The sequence below is a fragment of the Artibeus jamaicensis genome, unplaced genomic scaffold (assembly GCF_021234435.1).
Source record: "Artibeus jamaicensis isolate MK-2021 breed Jamaican fruit bat unplaced genomic scaffold, CSHL_Jam_final contig_886, whole genome shotgun sequence".
NCBI classification, from domain to species: domain Eukaryota; kingdom Metazoa; phylum Chordata; class Mammalia; order Chiroptera; family Phyllostomidae; genus Artibeus; species Artibeus jamaicensis.
The window spans coordinates 633,881-653,691 of NW_026522002.1; the positions used below are offsets into that span (position 1 = coordinate 633,881).

The 19,811-nt window shown below is 38.8% G+C and overlaps 1 protein-coding gene across 3 annotated transcripts in view; it reads right to left on the bottom strand.

The window, feature by feature from the left end:
• Positions 1-16,264, bottom strand: part of PPP4R2 (protein phosphatase 4 regulatory subunit 2) — a 47,609-nt gene extending 31,345 nt beyond the window's left edge. Inside the window, exons 1-2 of one of the 3 annotated variants that reach the window (XM_037150264.2) lie at positions 16,007-16,264; positions 14,988-15,069 (exon numbers count right to left, since the gene is read on the bottom strand). In XM_037150264.2, coding sequence (XP_037006159.2) covers positions 14,988-15,069; positions 16,007-16,040 — 116 coding nt within the window. In that variant the 5' untranslated portion in view covers positions 16,041-16,264. Of the gene's footprint in view, positions 1-14,987; positions 15,140-16,006 lie in introns of those variants that run through there. The other 2 variants (XM_053654802.1, XM_037150263.2) reach the window with 2 other exon arrangements.
• Between the last annotated feature and the right edge of the window lie 3,547 nt (positions 16,265-19,811).

Here is a 19,811-nt window from a genome sequence, read left to right on the forward strand (position 1 = left end):
AACAACTATATTCCAAGAAAATGGAAAACTTAGGTGAAATAGTCAAATTTCTAGAAAAATAAAAACTTCCAAAACTGAATGAAGAAGAGGCAAAAAGCCTGAAGAGACCAACAACAGCTGACAAAACCGAAGCAGTAATCAAAAAATTCCTGACACACAAAAGCCCTGGATCAGACTGTTTCACAGGATAATTTTACAAAACATTTAAGGAAGAGTTAATCCCCTATCCTTCACAGACTATTCCAAAAAATCCAGGAAGACAGAAAACTCCCAAAATCTTTTTATGAGCCTGACATCATCCTAATCCCAAAATCAGATAAAGACTCCACAAAGAAAGAAAACTACAGGCCAATATCGCTGTTAAACATAGATGCTAAAATCCTCAACAAAATACTGGCAAACCGCATCCAGGAATAAATCAAAAAGATCATACATCATGATCAAGTGGGATTCATCCCAGAGATGCAAAGAAGGTACAATATTCCCAAATCAATAAATGTAAAATATCACATAAAAAAGGACAAAAACTACATGACCATATCAATAGATGCAGAAAAATCCTTTGATAAGGTACAGCACCCATTTATCACAAAAACACTCAGCAAAGTAGGAATAGAGGAAGCACTCCTCAACGTAATAAAGGCCATACATGAGAGACTTACAGCCAACATCATACTCAATGGGCAGAAACTAAAAACTTTCCCACTAAAATCAGAAAAAAGACAAGGACGGCAGCTTTCATCACTCCTATTCAACACAGTATTTAAAGACCTAGCCACAGCAATCAGACAAGAAATAAAAGGCATCCAAATTGGAAAGGAGAAAGCAAAAAATGTTACTCTGCAGATGTGCAGATGACATGATAGTGTACATAGAAAACCCTATAGATACCACCAAAAAACTACTCAACCTAATAAGTAAATCTGGCAAAATAGCAGGAAAGTTAATATTCAGATATCAAAGGCATTTTTGTACATCAACGATGAAATATCAGAAACAGAAATCAGAAAGAAAGTCCCATTTGCTATAACAGAAAGAAAAATAAAGTACCTACGTATAAACCTAACCAAGGAGGTAAAAGACCTATACTCAGAAACTACACAACACTGAAGAAAGAAATTAAGGAAGACACAAATAAATGGAAGCATATAGCATGTTCATGGATTGGAAGAATTAACATCATCAAAATATCTATACTACCCAAGCAATTTATACACTCAACACAATCTTATTAAAATACCAATGAGATATTTCAGAGATATAGAACAAACACTTCAAAAATATATGGAACCATAAACGACATGGAATACCTGCAGCAATTTTAAGAAAGAACAAAGTAGGTGGGATCACCATACCTGACATCAAGCTATATTACAAGTCCATGGTAATCAGAACAATCTGGTACTGCCAATAAGAACAGACACCTAGATCAATGGAACAGAACAGAGGGCTCTGAAATAATCCCAAGTCTCTACAATCAATTAATGTTCCACAAAGGGGGCAGAACCATAAAATGGAATTAAAGTAGCCTCTTCAACAAATGATATTGGGAGAAGTGGAAAGGTACATGCAAAAAAAAAAAAGAAAAAAGAAACTCAACCACCAACTTACACCATACACGAAAATAAACTCAAGATGGATAAAAGACTTAAATATGAGTCATGACACCATAGAAGTCCTGGAGGAAAACATAGGCAGTAAAATCTGACATTGCACACAGCTATATTTTCATCGATACGTCCCCTAGAGCAAGAGACATAAAGGAAAGAATAAATAAATGGGATCTCTTCAAAGTGAAAATCTTCTGCATGGTTAAAGGAAACAGCATTTAATGAAAAGAGAACCAACTGTATGGGAAAACATTTGCCAATGATACCCCGGGCAAGGTTTGATCTCCAAATCATATAAAGACACAGGACTCCACTCTAGGAAGACAAAAAACCCAGTTAGAAAATGGGAAAAGGACCTGAACAGACACTTCTGCAAGAAGACATAAAGAGGGGCCAGAGACATATGAAAGGATGCTCAGCATCACTAGCCATCAGAGAGATGCAAATTAAAACCACACTGAGATACCACTTCATACCACTGAGAATGGCCATCATAAACAAAGCAACAAACAAGTGTTGGAGAGGATGTGGAGATAAGAGAACCCTAGTGCACTGTTGGTGGAATGCATACTGGTGCAGCCACTATGAAAAACAGTATGGAATTTCCTCAGAAAAATAAAAATGGAACTGCCTTTTGACCCAGCAATTCCACTGCTGGCATTATATCCTAAGAGCCCTGAAACACCAAATTCAAAAGAACTTATGCACCCTAATGTTTATAGTAGCATTATTTACAATAGCCACATGCTAGAAACAGCCTAGGTACCCCATCAGTAAATAAATGGATAAAAAAACTGGGGTACATTTACACAATGGAATACTATGCAGCAGAGAGAAAGAAACCTCCTACCCTTTTTGACAGCATGGATGAAACTGAAGAGCATTATGCTAAGTGAAATAAGCCAGGTGGTGAGGGACAAATAACCATAGGATCTCGCCTTTAACTGGAACACAGCCAACAAAAGAAAAAAAATAAGCAAATATAACCAGAGACATTGAAATTAAGAACAATCTAACAACAGCCAGAGGGGAGGGGGGGAACAGTGGCGGTAAGGGTTTTCAGTAACTACTATAAAGGATGTTGGGAACTGCTCCGCCTGGACTGGGGTGGGGGGACTGCAGCAAAGAGAAAGTGATGGACCCTCGCCCTCAGCTATTCTGACATAGCCTGAGTCCCCATTTCCATCTGGGAGAAGCACTTCCTGGCTGTAATCCACTTAAGCCTAAAAACTTATGACTGGGAAGGCAGTGCAACTCTTTGCAGGCTAGGGCGGGACCCAGGGTGATCAGGCCTAAGATCAGGCCTATGTAAAATCCTGTGAAACATGCTTTGCTTAGAATGCTCTCATTTAAATGATAAGGGTCCAAGCAAGAAGTTTGTTCCTCAAAAGTTTTATGGCTCTTTAGCTATCTGATCCTTACTGAGAATAAGCCCTCATAGTTCTTTGAATACTATTATTGTATTCTTGTGCAAAATGAACCCAATAAAAGCCCAATGAGGAAAAGACTCTTGGTCCTTCTGTGAGAGATTGACCACCTCTCCTCCCCAAGCAGACCATGTCTTGGTAGTTTCATTTTCATCTGTGGCGGATGGGGAGACTTACGGGCAAAGTTGCCCCCACAAAAGGACACGTGGATAAAACCAAGGGGGAGGGTGGAAGCAAGGGAGGGAGGGAGATTTGGCAGGTGGGAGGGGAGGGCAGGGAGTGCAGACAACTATAATTGAACAATAAACTAATTAGAAAAAAAACCACCTATCTTATTGACTCTTCCAGTAAATCTCTCTTAATACAGTTTTTCTTAAATTATAAACCATCATACCCAACCAACCTGTACTTGCCTTTACCCCTTGTCCCAGGAAAACTCTATGGTTATCAGTGCTTAGGTCATATTATGTGTGCCACGAGGAGGGCTGAACAGGTACAAGAGGTCAGTCTAAGCAATATGATAGTCTCAGAAATTACAGAAATAACAGTGATAACAGATTACTACTAAAAACATAGCTTCAAATTCTAAATTGAAAGGATCCGAAGTCAGAATACCTGAGTTTAAATCCCAATTCTGTCACTAACTAGCTGTCAGTCAAGGGTGGACAAATTAATTATTTGAATTGTATAATCCTCAGTACCCTCACTTTTAAAAAGAAAATACACCTACTTCAGGGAGTAGTTGTAAAGATTAAATTAAGGTAGGCTGTGAAATATGTGACAGTACCTGGCACAAAGTAAAAGTCCATTAAGTGCCTGCCTTTAAGAAGAAAAAAAGAATGATAATCCAAAACAGAAGCTCCTGTGGAAAATCTAGTCCTGTAAAACTAAATCACAATTTCAGAAGCAATACATGTAAGAAGTAACATTTAGAAAATTTTAAAAGCATTAAAAATACTCAAGAGGCCCAAGACCCTATAGGGTGCCTTGACAAATCCTAGGGAGATGGAAAGAGAAAGTACAAGGTATTGCATGTTGAGAATGTCTAAGTTAGATATGGTTATGGCAAAGAAAAAAATTAAATAGATGAAGCAAAGTTTTGGCAAGCAAAATAAACAGCTAGCTCATTCCTTAATATTAAAAACCTTGATGACACTTAAAAAAAGTGTTAAACAGAGATCACCATAAGTAATCAACCTATATTCATCATTAGAATTTCAATTCATTAAATTATGAAACTTTTAAGTATCATAAAATAGTGCTATTTGTACTAATGATAATTTTTATTTTTCATTTTACAGTGTATAAACAAAATAAGGAATCTAAGATTTGTGGAATACCTATTTCTCAAAAACTGTGAAATAAATATTAACGTTAAATGATAAATGTTATCCATATTATTAGGTGAGGAGCTGAAAAAAAGCTTAGGTGGTAACTAACTAGTTCCATCATAATTATTCAAACAGGTTATAATAAAGCTAGACTTTTAACCAAGACTGTATTCTAAGCTACTATCAAGAAGATTAGAAGAGGCAAGCGAGATATCCTGACATACACGGCTCCAAGTGTGTCTTCTCTCTACCACAGAACCTCTCAATAAAGCTTTTTTTCCTCCTACAAGGTCAAGCTGATAAACTGCCCAATTTGCACTACCACATAAATGGCACATTTTTAAAAAGCACTGAGAGCACTATTACTATTGTTTTATATGATTACAAATTTGAAACAAATTAGCTAGTATTTACTTCACATTCATATTCCATATTATTTGGTAGCAACAGCATTTGCAGGTGGATAGTGTTTTTATAAGGTAAATTCCATACAAGCAGTGCCAAACCAGGCAGAGTGCTGTGGGTGAAACCAGAGTGAACAAAGACAAGTAAATAAACATATCTGAGGGCCTAGAAAAAAGGAAGATCTAAAATACATTTCTCACACTCACTAGGTATTTTTAAAGTATGCTTTCACAGGCATATTATTAAGTGCAGTAACAGCTTACATTCTTCTCTTGCATTGTCTATACTCTATGTTTTAGTTGTTGTAAAGTTTTTCTCTATTGTTAATAATGAAACCTGATTTAAGTAAACAAACACACATACACACTTACTTATTATCTCAATAATAAACTCCCATATGAAAAAGGAAAATGATCTTCACTCTACAACAGAAGGAAACTATAGTAAATTCTGAACCATAAATTCCTTACCTCTTTACTATTGACATATTTTGATGCAACATGAAGATTTTGACAGTCTTCCAGGAATACGAGCATTATGAACTCGTACATACATTACAGGCACAAAGAGCACCTCTGGATGAAGATAAAAACCATACACGTAGCTTCCAGTCAACATGGAAGCATAGGTAAACACACTTCGCCTCATTGCATAACCACAAGAAGAAACTTAAAACCGAAAAACACCTACAACTGTCATATAATCACCCACAACTGTATGGCAGTCTGACAACCATGAATTTAAAGAAGCTATATCCACCCAGATGGATAGCAGGGGAGGAGAAAGGGAATCGGATTAAGAGAGAGCGCTGGTGGCACTTGGAAGCGGGGTAGTGAGGCTGTGATGGCAGTGGGTGGAGTAGATGGTGCCACACTCACATGTGGTGGATAAAAATCAGGGGAGCACCTTGTGAGTGAGCCATCCCAGCCCCCCTGCCATACCCCACCCCAAGGTTCCAGTTCAGGGAAAATAAAGCCTCGTAACTTCTGGCTATAAACCCAGTAGGGGTTGGGATGGTGGAAGAAACTGCTGGTTTCACAGGGCAGCTGGGAATATACTCAAACCCACGCACTCTGGGAACCACAACCAGGACAGCCACTGGGGAGGTAGCAGTTCCATACCCCAGAAGTCCACCAACAGCAGCAGCACAATATCCCTTCTTCCACCCTTCTCCCTCATACACAGAGCCACAAAGCCCCCAATCGGGTTGTCTCACCCTGGCAAATATCCAAGGATCTGCCCCATAGAACTTAACAGGCGCACTGAGACAGGAAATCAAAGCAGCTCAACCTAGTACACAGACATGGGGAGGCTGCCAAAATGAGAAGACAAAGAAATACAGCCCAAATGAAGGAGGAGAACTGAACAAAACCCCAGGAAAGGAACTAAGCAATGCGGAAATAGCCAACCTATCAGACAGGGTTCAAAACACTGGTGGTCAGAATGCTCAAAGATCTCACTGAATATGGCAAAGCATAAGGGAAGAAATGAAAACTATACTAAGGGGAATAAAGAAAAATCCACAGGAAACCAACAGTGAAGGAAAGGAAGCCAGGATTCAAACCAACTATTTGGAATATAAGGAAGAAATAAAATTCAACCAGAACAAAATGAACCTACAAGAATTAAAAAAACAAACAAACAAACAAACAAAAAAAAAAACAAAAAAACAAGGAGAGTTTACAAAGACTCTGAGACATCTCCAAGAGGGCTAACATCTGAATCACAGATATGCCAGAAGAGAAAGAGCAAGAAACTAAAAATTTATTTGAAAAAAAAATGAAAGAAAACTTCCTTAATTTGGCAAAGGAACTAGACATACAAGTCCAGGAAGCACAGAGTCCCAAACATGCTGGACCCAAACAGGACCAAACAAAGACACATCATAATTAAAATTCCAAAGGTTAAAGATAGAGAATCTTAAAAGCAGCAAGAGAAAGGAAGAGATTTACCTACAAGCCCGTAAGACAATCAGCTGATGTGTCAAAAGCAACCTGGCAGGCAAGGGACTGGCAAGAAGCACGTTAAGTGATAAGAAGCAAAGATCCAGAACCAAGATTACTCTATCCAGCAAAAGTATCATTTAGAATTGAAAGACAGATAAAAGTGCTTGCCAGACAATGTAAAACTAAAGGAGTTCATCATCACGGAGCCTTTATTACATGAAATGTTAACGGGTCTTATTTAAGAAAAAGAAGATCAAAACGATGAACATTAAAATGACAACAAACTTAACAACTATCAACTAAATCTAAAAAACAAAAACTAGAACAGGAACAGAATCATAGATACAGAGATCGTTTGGAGGGTTATTGGCTGGGGGGAGAAGGGGAAAAGGTATAGGGATTTAGATGAATAACTGGGTAGGTACAGAATAGACAGGTGAAAGTTAAGAACAGTATGGGAAATGGGGAAGCCAAAAATCTTATATGGACGACCCATGGACATGAACTAAGTGGGGAATCGCTGGAGGGAATTGGGTCCCAGGTTGGGGTTGGGGGGGAATGGGACAACTGTAATAGCATAATCAACAAAATATACTTAAAAAAAAGATGTAAGTTAAAAAAACAAACCTCAACTACACATCTACACAAAGATGATAGGTATTCTAGGAATCTCTTGTGACAGCTATTGAGTTCAGTGGTAACACTGACCTTTCTCATCCAAGTATAGACAACTGGTTATTTCTTCACTACCTCCCAAACCATTCACCAGGTGACACACTCCCAACAGTTAATACCTTTCATTTTAATTAACATCAATCACTATTACTATGCCCCATTTTCCACCCTTAATCACTACTGCTGTAATGCCACCCCCAGTTAACCAATGCTACAACACAGACTCCTATAAGCATTTCAAGCTGAGAACAATGTTGGCATTCACCTATTACAAGTTCCTCATTTGAGGAAACTCTGGCCCATAGCAAATGAAGTGATTTAAATAATGGAGACTAAAATAATTAGATATACATAGTAGCTTCTATTGTGGGGGGTCCACTCATTATGTCAGTCATTGTGTTAGACACTTTACGTGTATTATTAAACCATCAAATCACAACATTCCTTGACATAGATCTACTTAATTACCCATATTCTTACACATGAGGAAAATTAAGGCAGAGAAAAATCAACTATAGTCACAAGGTAACTAAGTTGTAGAATTGGGTATTCAAACCCAAGTCCACCTTACACTATCAGGACTCTCAAATCAGTACTCTTTCCATGAGATTAAGTACCCCAGACTTGTTTCTGGAGTCAAATTCATTCTATTCATACCCAATACGTAGGCAGTCCTAATTTTTATTACCTTCCAAGTTTAAATATCCATAGCCATATACATTAATTCATTAGTCTTCACAATAGCTGAGGCACCTATATGGTATAAGTCCCATTTTTCAAGTGAGGAAACAAACTCACAAATAATTTGGCCTAATTCGCACAGAGAAGTTCCCAAGCTATATTCACAACTCAAGCCATGCTCCTTCCAAGAATGACAATACCACATCGAAAATCTTATTGATTGGGCAACTACTTAACTATTAGTAAAAATCTGGACTGAACACAGAAAATATAAACTCACTTGGGCACCAAAGAGATTGAGCTTTGAAGTTCACTCTACTCAAAAAACAATGTTGACATTTTTTTCTAGCTTCCAGTGCATCATTCAGTAGATTCTGTGCAGTATACACATCAGGTATGCTGCATGATGTGATGTAAGAAAGGAAAATAACTAGTTTTCTTCATGCTCATGTGCTAATCACTGCAGTTACTAGAATATTTAGATCCCAAAGGGCATCCATTTTATTAATATTTACTGAAAATCTGTGCTTCCTCTGTGTACCATTTTGATGATGGTACATGTGAGGACTTTAGGTGGCACATGGATAATTCATATTAATTACTTTAGTATTAAGAATTTTTTTAAGTGATTTAAAAAGATGACTAGGCCCTGGCTGGTGTAGCTCAGTGGACTGAGCATGGGCCTGAGAACCAAAGGATCATGGTTTGATTCCCAGTCAGGGCACATGCCTGGGTTGTAGGTCAGTTCCCAGCAGGAGACACATGAGAGGCAACCATACATTGTATTTCTCTCCCTCTCTCCTTCACTTCCTCTGTAAAGATAAATAAGCAAAATTAAAAAAAAAAAAGATGACTAGTACAACAAACCAGTAATTTCAGATCTTATTTTTCACAAGATTACAGGGAAAAATTTAAGTGATTATACCTGTGGAGAGGGGTAAAATGATGGGTTGACTTCTATCCATAATCTTTTTCCATTTTAAAAAAATTGAAAAAAATGTAAGCCAACCTAAAGAAGACTATTCTGTGAATAATTATACAATTATACAGAGGTTACAAGATGTGGCAAAAATCATGATGGTGTTATGTAAGACTAAATGTTGTTCAAATGTTCAATAAATATTATGCTGTACAAAACACAATTCCTTCCCTTATGAAATCCACAGAACTATCTAATAGCTTCATGGGCTTAAGAAAATTTTCTCTATAATAATGTAGGTCTTAGCTCTTAATAATGACTTATAAGAAACCTAACTTTTATTTTCTTGTCAAAATTGGTGAACAAGGAACTTTAAAGCGCAGGGAGAATAAAACCAGACTCAATATAAACATTATCAACACAAAAACTACTATTTATTGAGTAATTACTGTTTACCAAAAATTCGCTAAGTTTTCCATGTATTTACATATTCATACTATGAGGTACTTTTTATAGATGAGGAAACTAACTTAACATTAAGCATCTAACTTAAAAAAATTTCCTAAATAGTGTAATTCTTAAAAGATGGCATAAAGAGAAAGAGTGCAGCCAAAACCCAATTAACCAAAAACATTCACAACAAAACTAGCTGACAAGGTAGTTTTACAAACCCCCCAAAATAAATGAGTAAGGAACAAATGACAGTTACATGACTTTTACACCATCAAGACCCGTGAAAGAGAAAGCAGAGGAAAGCCATGGGGCACCTGAAGGGCCTAGGAATAAATAGGAAGACCACAAAATAACCAACAGGTATTCACTAGATATAATGCAAGACAATTTGTAAACAGCAACTGAAAGAGAAAGTGGTTCTGCCTACACCAACAGTGACCAAATAGAAGGGACCTACATGGAGAGGTGAAAGGGAGAAGCCATCTTGCTCCCATGAGCTTGAAAGTGACCCACCAGACTCCCATCCAGAGGTGACCCCACAATGAGAAACAGAACAATAAAGATGAAGAAAAGACAAGGTACAAGTGAAAGTAGAAGTAGAGAGAAAGCCTGGAAATTTCAGAAAGCAAACTGCCATGTTCTTAAACACTTCACAAAACAGTGAAAGAGCTCTGTTAAGTTAGTAAAATCAAAATGGAATTAACAATTTTCACTTTGAAAACCACTGCTGAGAGTGAAAAGACAAGCCACACCGTGGTACCAAATGATGTCGGATACAAGACTTGTATCCATAATAAACAAAGAATTCTAAAACCTAATCAGAGAATTACCCAGTTTTAAAATGGGCAAAGACTTAGAACGATTTACCAACAAAGATATACAAATAGCAAATAAACACAAGAGAAAATGCTCAACACCATTAGTCATTAGAGGACTACAAAATAAAACCACTATGCGACATGCACCTGTTAGAATAGCTAAAATGAATTAAGACACCATACTACGTGCCAGAAAGAATGTGGCAAAACTGAATTCAACTCGCATAATGCAGTGGAAATGCAAATTGGTACAATCACTCTGGAAAAGTTTGGCAGTTCTTTAAAGAAATAAACATACATATACCATATAATTCAACCATTCCACTTCTGGGTTTTCATCTAGAAGTAAAGAATGCATGTGTCCATACAAAGATTTGTACACAAATGTTCACAGCAGGCGGCATTTTTTATAATATAAAAACCAGGAAACCCAAATATCCATGTATAAAAAACTGTATAAAAATTGTAGTATTTTCATAAAACAAATATTCAGAATTTGAAAAGGAGTGAACTGTTGATATCTATTAACAACACTGCATCAATCTAAAGATAATTATGTTGAATAAGTGAATAATTTTCCTGAAATAAACTGAAAAACTCGAAAATATACACATACAAATGTAAATACAAATACATATTGAAAAAGCATGCCACATGCTGAACATACTCAAAATCCCAATTGCTAAGACGTAGTTAAGAAAAATCATTGCACTTTTAAAGAAAAAGAAAAAATCCTTTGGGAATCTAGGCAAAAAGAATAGGTAGTTTATAAAATAAAGAAAATCAGGTTTTGACAGTAACTTTTTAAGCTGGGGAAAACAATGGAAGTTAACATATTTAAGCTACTCAATGGCAAAAAATGTGAAACAATTTTATTTGCAAATTGACCCTCAAGAACAAAGGGCTCAAAATGTTAACAATACACAAGAACTCCATAAATATTGTTCCCATGAGCTCTGCCTAATGAATCTACTATAGAATGAGCTTCAGACAACCAGGCTAGATACAGTGACATAAGGGCTAGTGGTGAGCATTACATGACTGCTGTAAAACTAAGAATAAATGATAACTGAGAGAGAGCTACATGCTCAGATATGTAGATACAATTTTTAAAAAAATGGCAGCTAGAAATTGGGAGAATACATGTAAGAAAAATGTTAACAATCTTAGTAGTTATACTGGTGGTGTGTAATGTTAGATATAGTCAGTAATTATGGGATATCTTTACACTACTATGTCCTTGAGAACCAAGATTTTTTGATATGGAAGTTAAAAAAAAACAAAACAAAAAAACCCCAAAAACCTGTAGTTGTAATTTTGAATTTTAAGTATCAGCACGAATCAGAAAGTATTTTATCTAGTTCAGTCCACTAAAGAGATGAGAAATAATTATCAACTCAATAATAACAAGCATCTCTAGTACCCAGATTGTAGGCTTTAAACTCCATTTCTCACTGATAGAAGACAGGGTTTCTTCAGAAATGGTTGGTTCCAGGTGTGAGGGAGGAAATGAACTTAGAAAAACTCTCATATCAGAGATAAGGATGCTATTAGAAACTACTAGGCCTCAAAGTCAAAAGACTCTGGAATCAATTGGAAGAGGCTGCCACAGGCCAAAGCTGACATAATTTGACCCTCAAAAAGAAAAATTGCAACTAAAACCCATCAAATTAATTAAATCCATACTTTAAACCCACCTCATCTGTCGGCACATAACATTAAGTTAGAAACTGTGACCTTTGGAAAAGTGTTGCTCAAGAAAGTGTCCCATTTTCTGGAGCAGTAACCTTTTCAACATAAAAACAATTTCTGAGGTGGCCAAAAACAAATTGGGGTTGCTCCAGACAGATTTTTTAAAAATCTCCCTCTTCCTCTTGGTACCTCATATTTTAGCATCTTCTCCAACTTCCTACACTAGATGTTTATAGGTAGTTCTTTAATAGACCAAAAAGAAAAATTGTTCCAAAGCTTTTTAATTTTCCACCACCCTCCTCTTAAGTGAGAACCCATTCTTATAATTCTAAAATCTCTCTACAAATACAAAGGTCTGTTGGGAACTGCTCTGCCTGGTTTCAGGAGTTGTAACTGCCCCCCATGGATAAGGCTGAGTGAGTGACCCTGGGATGTGAGCCACTAAGGAGACAAACCTTATTTTTGGCAGCGGAGGGGGGGCTGCAGCAAAGAGGGAGTGATGGACCCTAGCCCCTGGCTATTCTGACATAGTCTGAGTCCTCATTTCCACCTGGGAGAAGCGCTTCCTGGCTCTAATCCACTTAAGCCTAAAAACCTAAGACGGGGGAGGGCAGTGCAGTCCTCTGCAGGGGGTAGAGTGGCTGGGGGGGAGGGTTGGGATCATTGGGCATAAGAAAGAGTTCCTAAAGTCCTGTGAAGCCTGCTTTGCTAAGAGTGCTTTCATTCATACAATAAAGGTCTGAGCAGGAAATGAGTATGTCTCTCAAAGTTTTTGCAACCCCCTTACTTGAGAGACACTGACTCAGATTAAGCTCTCAGATTTTTTTGAAATGTTATCTACTGTTTGATCCTTGCTGCCTGACATTGATTGATGAGCTCTACCTGTACTCCTAAGTGTTCTGAACCTAATAGAAGCCTTTGAAGAAGAGGCTCTTGGTCCTCTTAGAGACTGACCACCTCTCCTCCCTAAGCAGATCATGTCTTGGTAGTGTTACTTTTATCCGTGTCAGACAGGGGGACTTGCTGGCAAAGTTGCCCCCACAAAGGTCAATCAATTTTTTTTAATGAAAAATAAATAGCCTAGCTATCACTGATTTTCACTCACAAACGAAGCTTCTAATATTGCTGCTGTTAAAGATTCACCTTATCAATGAAAATAAAAACAGAACTATGGAATTCTTATCTTAAGCAACTTATCCATCCTAAAACATCAGGGGTCTGACTTGCTGTTCTTTAGATTTTCACTCTCTTATTATAACTCAAAAGTTAAATAAAGATCAGGTTAGCCATAAATTGCAAACTTCAGTATCAAAGTCAAGGCATGCCCATGTTGATTATAAAAAACACAAGCAAAAACCTTACAACAAAAACTAAATGTATAATAAAACTAAATGTATAAACATCAGCTGCGTGAATGATAAACTACTTTAGCATATTTTCCAAACTCAAAAGACAACCTAACACCACTAATCATTTTAATACAGAATATGTAAATGTACATATAGGGCTGACAGAGACACTTTTAAGACCTCCAAAAGGACAAAATAATTGTTCAGAAACATTGGGTTAAATTTCCCTAGCCACTGGGTGATCCAGTCAGGATATTAAAAAGCTTTCTTTTGGAAACTTTCCACTATACATTTGCAGCCAATGTTATTTTATCAAAAAGTGAAGGCAGTTTGTACAGACCTAATAAGTGGAATAATGGAAAAGGTTTTTATATTTATCTCCAAATAGTTTGATATAATCTTTTGTTGACTCTGCAACTAAAATGCTTTTCCTCCTATTATTGTAGAACGGGATTAGGTTCGGATCCATCAACAATTTGAAAGAAATAGTAGCAATCTAAGCATTTATGATTTAGAGATCAATTAACTTTTGAAAGCTGGTACATAATCATCTTTAAGCTGATGTGTATGAACACCAGTTACTTATTTTGAATGTGTTTAAAAATCAAATGCTCTAAGAAACTATAATGAATTTTTTCCTCCTAAATGGTTCCATTTTTTAATAAACGGAAACATAAGATTGAACACATTACAGTCACATTCTTAAATTGACTGGTAATTTTAATAAAGCACTAAAGCGGTTCAGCTTATCTACCTGATAACTAAAGCAAAGAGGTTTTTTTTTTCCCTTTCTAAAATTACGCTAGTTTAGGCCACACTACAACCATAAGCACATCTTGTGAGAAACGAGCATTTGCAAATAAAGCCAAAGAAAGTATACATCACTTGTTGAAGCTCACATTTTTATAGTAGACCTCAGAAAAAAATTTTAAAATAGGCAAGAAGAAGGGGAGCCCAGAGACATTCCACTTCTTACAAGACTACAAAAAAGTCACCAAACTGTACTGCTCTCTAGGGAATTAACTTTGCCAGAGTGTGGAAAGAACTCCTGCTACCCAAATTATTCATACAACATCGCAATGAAATTCATACTATACATTTCAGATTTAAAACATTTGGAAACAAGCCTAATAAAATGCCGAGCACATGTACCAAGTTAGCTATCCTAGAAATTTTACAGGACAGTCAAAACTCTAGCATCTGAAATTGGTCAGAAAATCACCCTGAGTTCTCAAGAAAACATACAGATGTGACACCTTAAACACCCTCATATACAACAAAAGGTTGGATACGGGACATTATGAGAAACTATTACCAACAAAAGAATCTGAAATAGAATGAAAACCACAAAATCCTGGAAATATCCCTGTTATGGCCAAAAAAGGGTCATAAATGGAGTAAGTATTCTTCCGTTCTCTGGCTGTTTCAGACTGGTAAGTTCTAAATGCACCAAAATATATATATTTTAAAACATATTTTAAATATATGTATTTTTTAAAAGTTTAACAATTTTTTAAAATTCATTTCAGGCCATGCATAAGGTATATGTACTTAATAACTTCTTTAAATGCTTGAAGCTTTACACAGATTATTCAGTTCTTCTGAAATACATTTTCCCCTTTCCCAAGCAATTCTGAATGTCATATGTGTCTATAGCTAGAAATACATGTTTTCAACTTACATTGTTTCTCCAGTCTTGGCTACATGACAAAGAAACTGATCCAGGACCGGACAAACTTCCTTTTTCCCCCTTTTCTCAAAATCTAAATAAGGAAAGAAACAAAAGTTAGCAGTATTTCTCATTAGTCCAACAACCATTTCCAATGCCCTCTAAAAGCAAATTCCTCCCAGTTCATTATATTAAGAACAGGAAGAGGTAAAAAAAAGCCTCTCAACATCAACTCTCCAAGTTATACTTCCACGTGTTTATTCTCTTCATAGTAGTTAACAAGAATCCTCCTAAAGAGAGCACTCAGTTCACAAACCATCCTTAATTCAAAGTTACTACTCTAAGTGTGGTCCGGGGAACGCCAGCGTCAGCTTCATTGAAAATCCGATTAAAATTAACGTCCGAGGCCCCACTAGATTTAAGTCAAGTTCATAAATCTGCATTTAAAAAAACACCAGCCGTCTCATGTAGCCGTCCCCAAATGATTCTGGATGTCAAAGCATAAATCTCACAAGGCTGAAATCACGCTACTCTGTTTGAAAACCACTCAAGCGTGTTGCTTGGAAAGCGACCACTTCAGGATTAGGGTGGAATGACGACTCCAGAAGCTCCGGAAGAGGATTCCGGAGACACAAATTTAAAGTTGCTCTGCTGACCCTCCCCAAACCTTTCACTTCTTTCTATAACCCAACGCCTGGCGTGCAGGGACCAGACAGAAAACCCAGCAGGCCTGGGAAGGGGCTGCGGGCTCAAGGAAGGACAGTCCCTAAACGGAGGGACCGGGGCTGGGGCCCCAGCAAAAGCTTTCCGGCTCCCCTCCCCCATCCTAGATGCCAGCGGCGGACACAAAGCCTACAGCAGGAGGGAGGGAGTTACTCCAAGGGCTCCCACGCCTAGGAAGGCGGGAGGGGGATGGGAGCCGGGGAAGCGCAAAGGCTCCGCGCCCAGTCCCCGCCCTCGGAGCCACCGGTCCAGAAAAGGAGAGGGCCGCAGAGGGTGAGGAGGAAGGGAGAGCGAACAGCTACCCCCACCTTTCAGCGCCTCCTGCAGCCTCTCGACGTCCATGGCTTTCCGGAGTCCCTCGCAGCCTCCGCCTCCCTCCGCGGGTCTCCGGGGACAGGAATGCCTTCTCTCACCCCTTGACACCCTCCCCCTCCCTCGTACACACTCCGGCCAGCCAGCGACCGGGGGGAGGGGGAACCGAAGGGAGCCGGGGGAAGCGAGTGAGAGAGCGAGACCAAGAGAATGACCACCTCCCGAGCCGCTACCACCAGCCCTCCAACATGGCGCCTGACACGTCACCACGCGCACGCTCCCCACCGCCGTCCTAGCGCCCGCCTTGCGTTCCGACCCGGAGCCGGAAGGCGCTCTCGGACTGAGGCGTGCCAGTGGGGCTGTCCAGGAGCTCCTGCTGGCGGTGGTCGCCTGCTGGTGGCTCATTTGTGCTTGAGCAATCTGAAAGTGCAATGGTCAGGGCAGTGGTTTGGAGGCAGACTACTTGGCTTTCGGTCCCGGCCTTTTACTACATGAGTGACTATAGTCAATTTACTGAGCCTCACTTTCCCTTATGTACAGTAAGGGCACTACTATCGACCACCCTATACAGCTACTGTGAGAATTAAAGGAGAGCGTGTACATAGGGTCAGAGTATGCAGTAAAAACATACTCAGTGTTACACTCAGTGTTATAAAAAAACATAGGTGTACAGGCCTTAAAATATTACTAATAATTGTAACAAAAATCTCTCCCTGACTGAAGCTAACGTTTTGGTACCGACCCACCCTGAGGGGAAGCAATGTATACGGCAAAGTTAAAGTTTACAGGGACCAGTGGGAATCAAAGCCCAATTCAACTAAATCTCAGGGAGCAGAGGTGCAATTTCCCCCACCTGAAAATGAAGATTTGTAAAATAGCAGTTAAGGTTTAAGTCAAATGACAAGTATGAGGCATTTAGCACAATGCCTAGAACTTGAGAACTTGTAAGCTCTAACTAGCTCTTGTTTTTCATCATTGTGACTTTGATTACATTACCTACTCAACCAGGAAGTTTAGAGAGGGTAGGGACCCCTGAAGTCCTCTCCAGACCTGACATTTTGCAAAGGCCATAGCTAAGGTGTAGCTAACTCATCTGGAAAAACAGCACCAGAACCCAGAACATTGGGCTGCCAGCCAGGATGTAGACATTTTTACTATCTACTCTTGTTTGTGAGCTTCTCAAAGAAAAGATACTGAAAATTATTCCTTTTTCTCCTGTCAGCCAGTGGTCATTGGTGCCAATTCAATGCCAATAAGAACCACCAACTGGAGTGCAGTAAAGACAAACTGTATTCAGTGGAATCAGCTCAATTGTGATACACCAGGGCTGCAAGGTGCCTGTCTGACTACACACCTCTGATCAGCTCTGGTCCAGAGGGAAACACAGTGCTCACTCTTGGGTGGAAAGGGATTGGTTCCCAAAGTCGGAGGGGTCCTAACTTGTATAGAGGGCAGTTCCTAGTTCATCCTCATGCAGATGAGGACTCCAAATCCTCACAGTTTTATTGGTCCGAGAAGCACTATCCCGATTGGTCAGAAAGGAGCTGCTCGCAAGTTGTCAGGCAAAGACACTAATGAGAGGATATAGCTACACAACTCTGATCAGACAAGAAAATTCCCAGTCCTATTCATTGAAATATAATTTCAGGAGCTCTTTTATAAAAGTTGGTTCAGCCTGTAGGCAGGCAATTCAGTACATGCTTTTCTCTGTTTGCATGAGAGGTCCCTGTTCAGAAACAGTAGCTAAGCTCTGCTTTTAAATTGAGCCCAGTTTGCCACAGGAGCTCTTCTTGATATCTTCTTCCTCCTGGTCAACACCTCTCTCAGGGTCAACACTTCTCAACACCTAACACAAAGCCATGAAAAGAAGGAAGGGAGAGAAGGGAGGGAAGGAGCAAAGAAGGCTATCTCTTGACTTGTCTTGAAAGGTGCATATTTGGAGAAAACCATTACAACTGTTGACCGTCTTAAAAGAGTGGTTCTGACCCTGACCCCAGGTGGCAAATGTGGCAAAAACTTCCCTCCCCTCCCCTGCCAAATAAAAACTTCTCTCCATATTGCCATCAGACAACCAGTCCTTGTGCCTTTAGACCCTTTTATTGTTCACAGCATCCAATTCAATTACAAATTGCAGGGGGCTGTAATAGTACTTAGCAAGCACTTACTATTGGATTTAGTTTATCATGGTCCCTTCAGATCTAGAGGGTCTACCCTCCATACAGCAAAGCTTAGCTTTCATTTCTCTCCACTGCCCTGTCCTCTACTCAGATAGGTTTCTCTCTGTAAGAGATGTGTGGGACAATACAGTTGCCACTATTTGTGTGTGGGCATTTAAATTTGAATTTAAAAAATTAAATAAAATTGGAAATTCAGCTCATGAAAATTTCAATAAAATTCAGTTCTTCATGCTAGCCGCATTTCAAGTTTTCAATAGCTACATGTGGCTAGTGGCTTCTGTATTGTACAGCATGAATAAAGATAATCTTATTACCACAAAAAACTAACTTTAGAACTTCAGTTAGGGACCACCTATGCTAATTTCTTCCACCTTGCTTCATAGCTGTTTTTTAAATTATATTTTTATTGATTATTGTATTACAGTTGTCCTGATTCCCCCCCTTTGCCTCACTTCACCAAGTGCCCCCTGCTCCTTCAGGCAATCCCCCCAGCATTGTTCCTGTCCATAGGTCATGTTATAAGTTCTTTGTCTCTACTCCATTTCCTATACTGTATTTTATATCCCCATGGCTATTCAGTACTACCTATTTGTAATTCTTAATCCCCTCATCTCTTCACCCATCCTTCCCACCCCACTCCACCCCCAAGTAACTAACATCTTTTCTCTTGCTTTTAACTGTCTCTCTTTTTATTTTTAACCTTTGGCTTTTTAATCATGATGTGTCTTGGAGTGGGCCTCTTTGCATCCATCATAATTGGAACTCTTTGAACTGCCTGGACTTGTATGTCTGTTTCCTTCATCAAATTAGAAAAGTCTTCTTTTGCCTTTTTCAAATAGATTTTCAATTTCTTGCTCTTTCTCTTCTCGTTCTGGCACCCCTATGATGCGAATGTTGGACCTCTTGAAGTTGTCGCAGAGGCTGCATACACTATCCTCGTTTTTTAAATTCTTTTTTCTTCTTGTTGTCCTGTTTGGTTGTTTTTTGCTTCCTTATGTTCCAAATCATTGATCTGATTCTTGGCTTCATATACTCTGATGTTGTTTCCTTGTACATTATTCTTTATTTCAATTAGTATATCCTTCATTTCTGACTGAGTCTTTTTTATGCTGCCGAGGTACTCACTAGGTTCCTTAAGCATCTTTTAAAACAGTGTTTTGAACTCTGCATCTGACAGATTGCTTATCTCCATTTCATTCAGCTCTTTTCTGGAGTTTTGATCTGTTCTTTCATTTGGGCCATGTTTCTCTGTCTCCTCATTTTGGCAGCCTCCCTATGCTTGTTTCTATGTATGAGGTAGAGCTACTTTGATTCCATGTCTTGGTAGTGTGGTCTAATGTAGTAGGTGTCCTATAGGATTCAGAGGCACAGCCTTTTGATAACCAAAGCTGGTGGGTTAGGTGCACCTTTTTTGTGGGCTGAGTACACCCTCTTGTAGTTGAGCCTGGTTGGCTGTTGGTACATCAATGGGAGGGATTTACCCAGGCCAGTCAGCTGCAAGGACTGGCTGTGATCACTGTCCACCAATCTCTGCACTCCCTGTATATCAGTTGTGCAGAGGCAAGGGTGGTGGTACTCCAACATGGTCTGTAGCTGTCCACTGTTAGCTGTCCTCTGGGTGCAT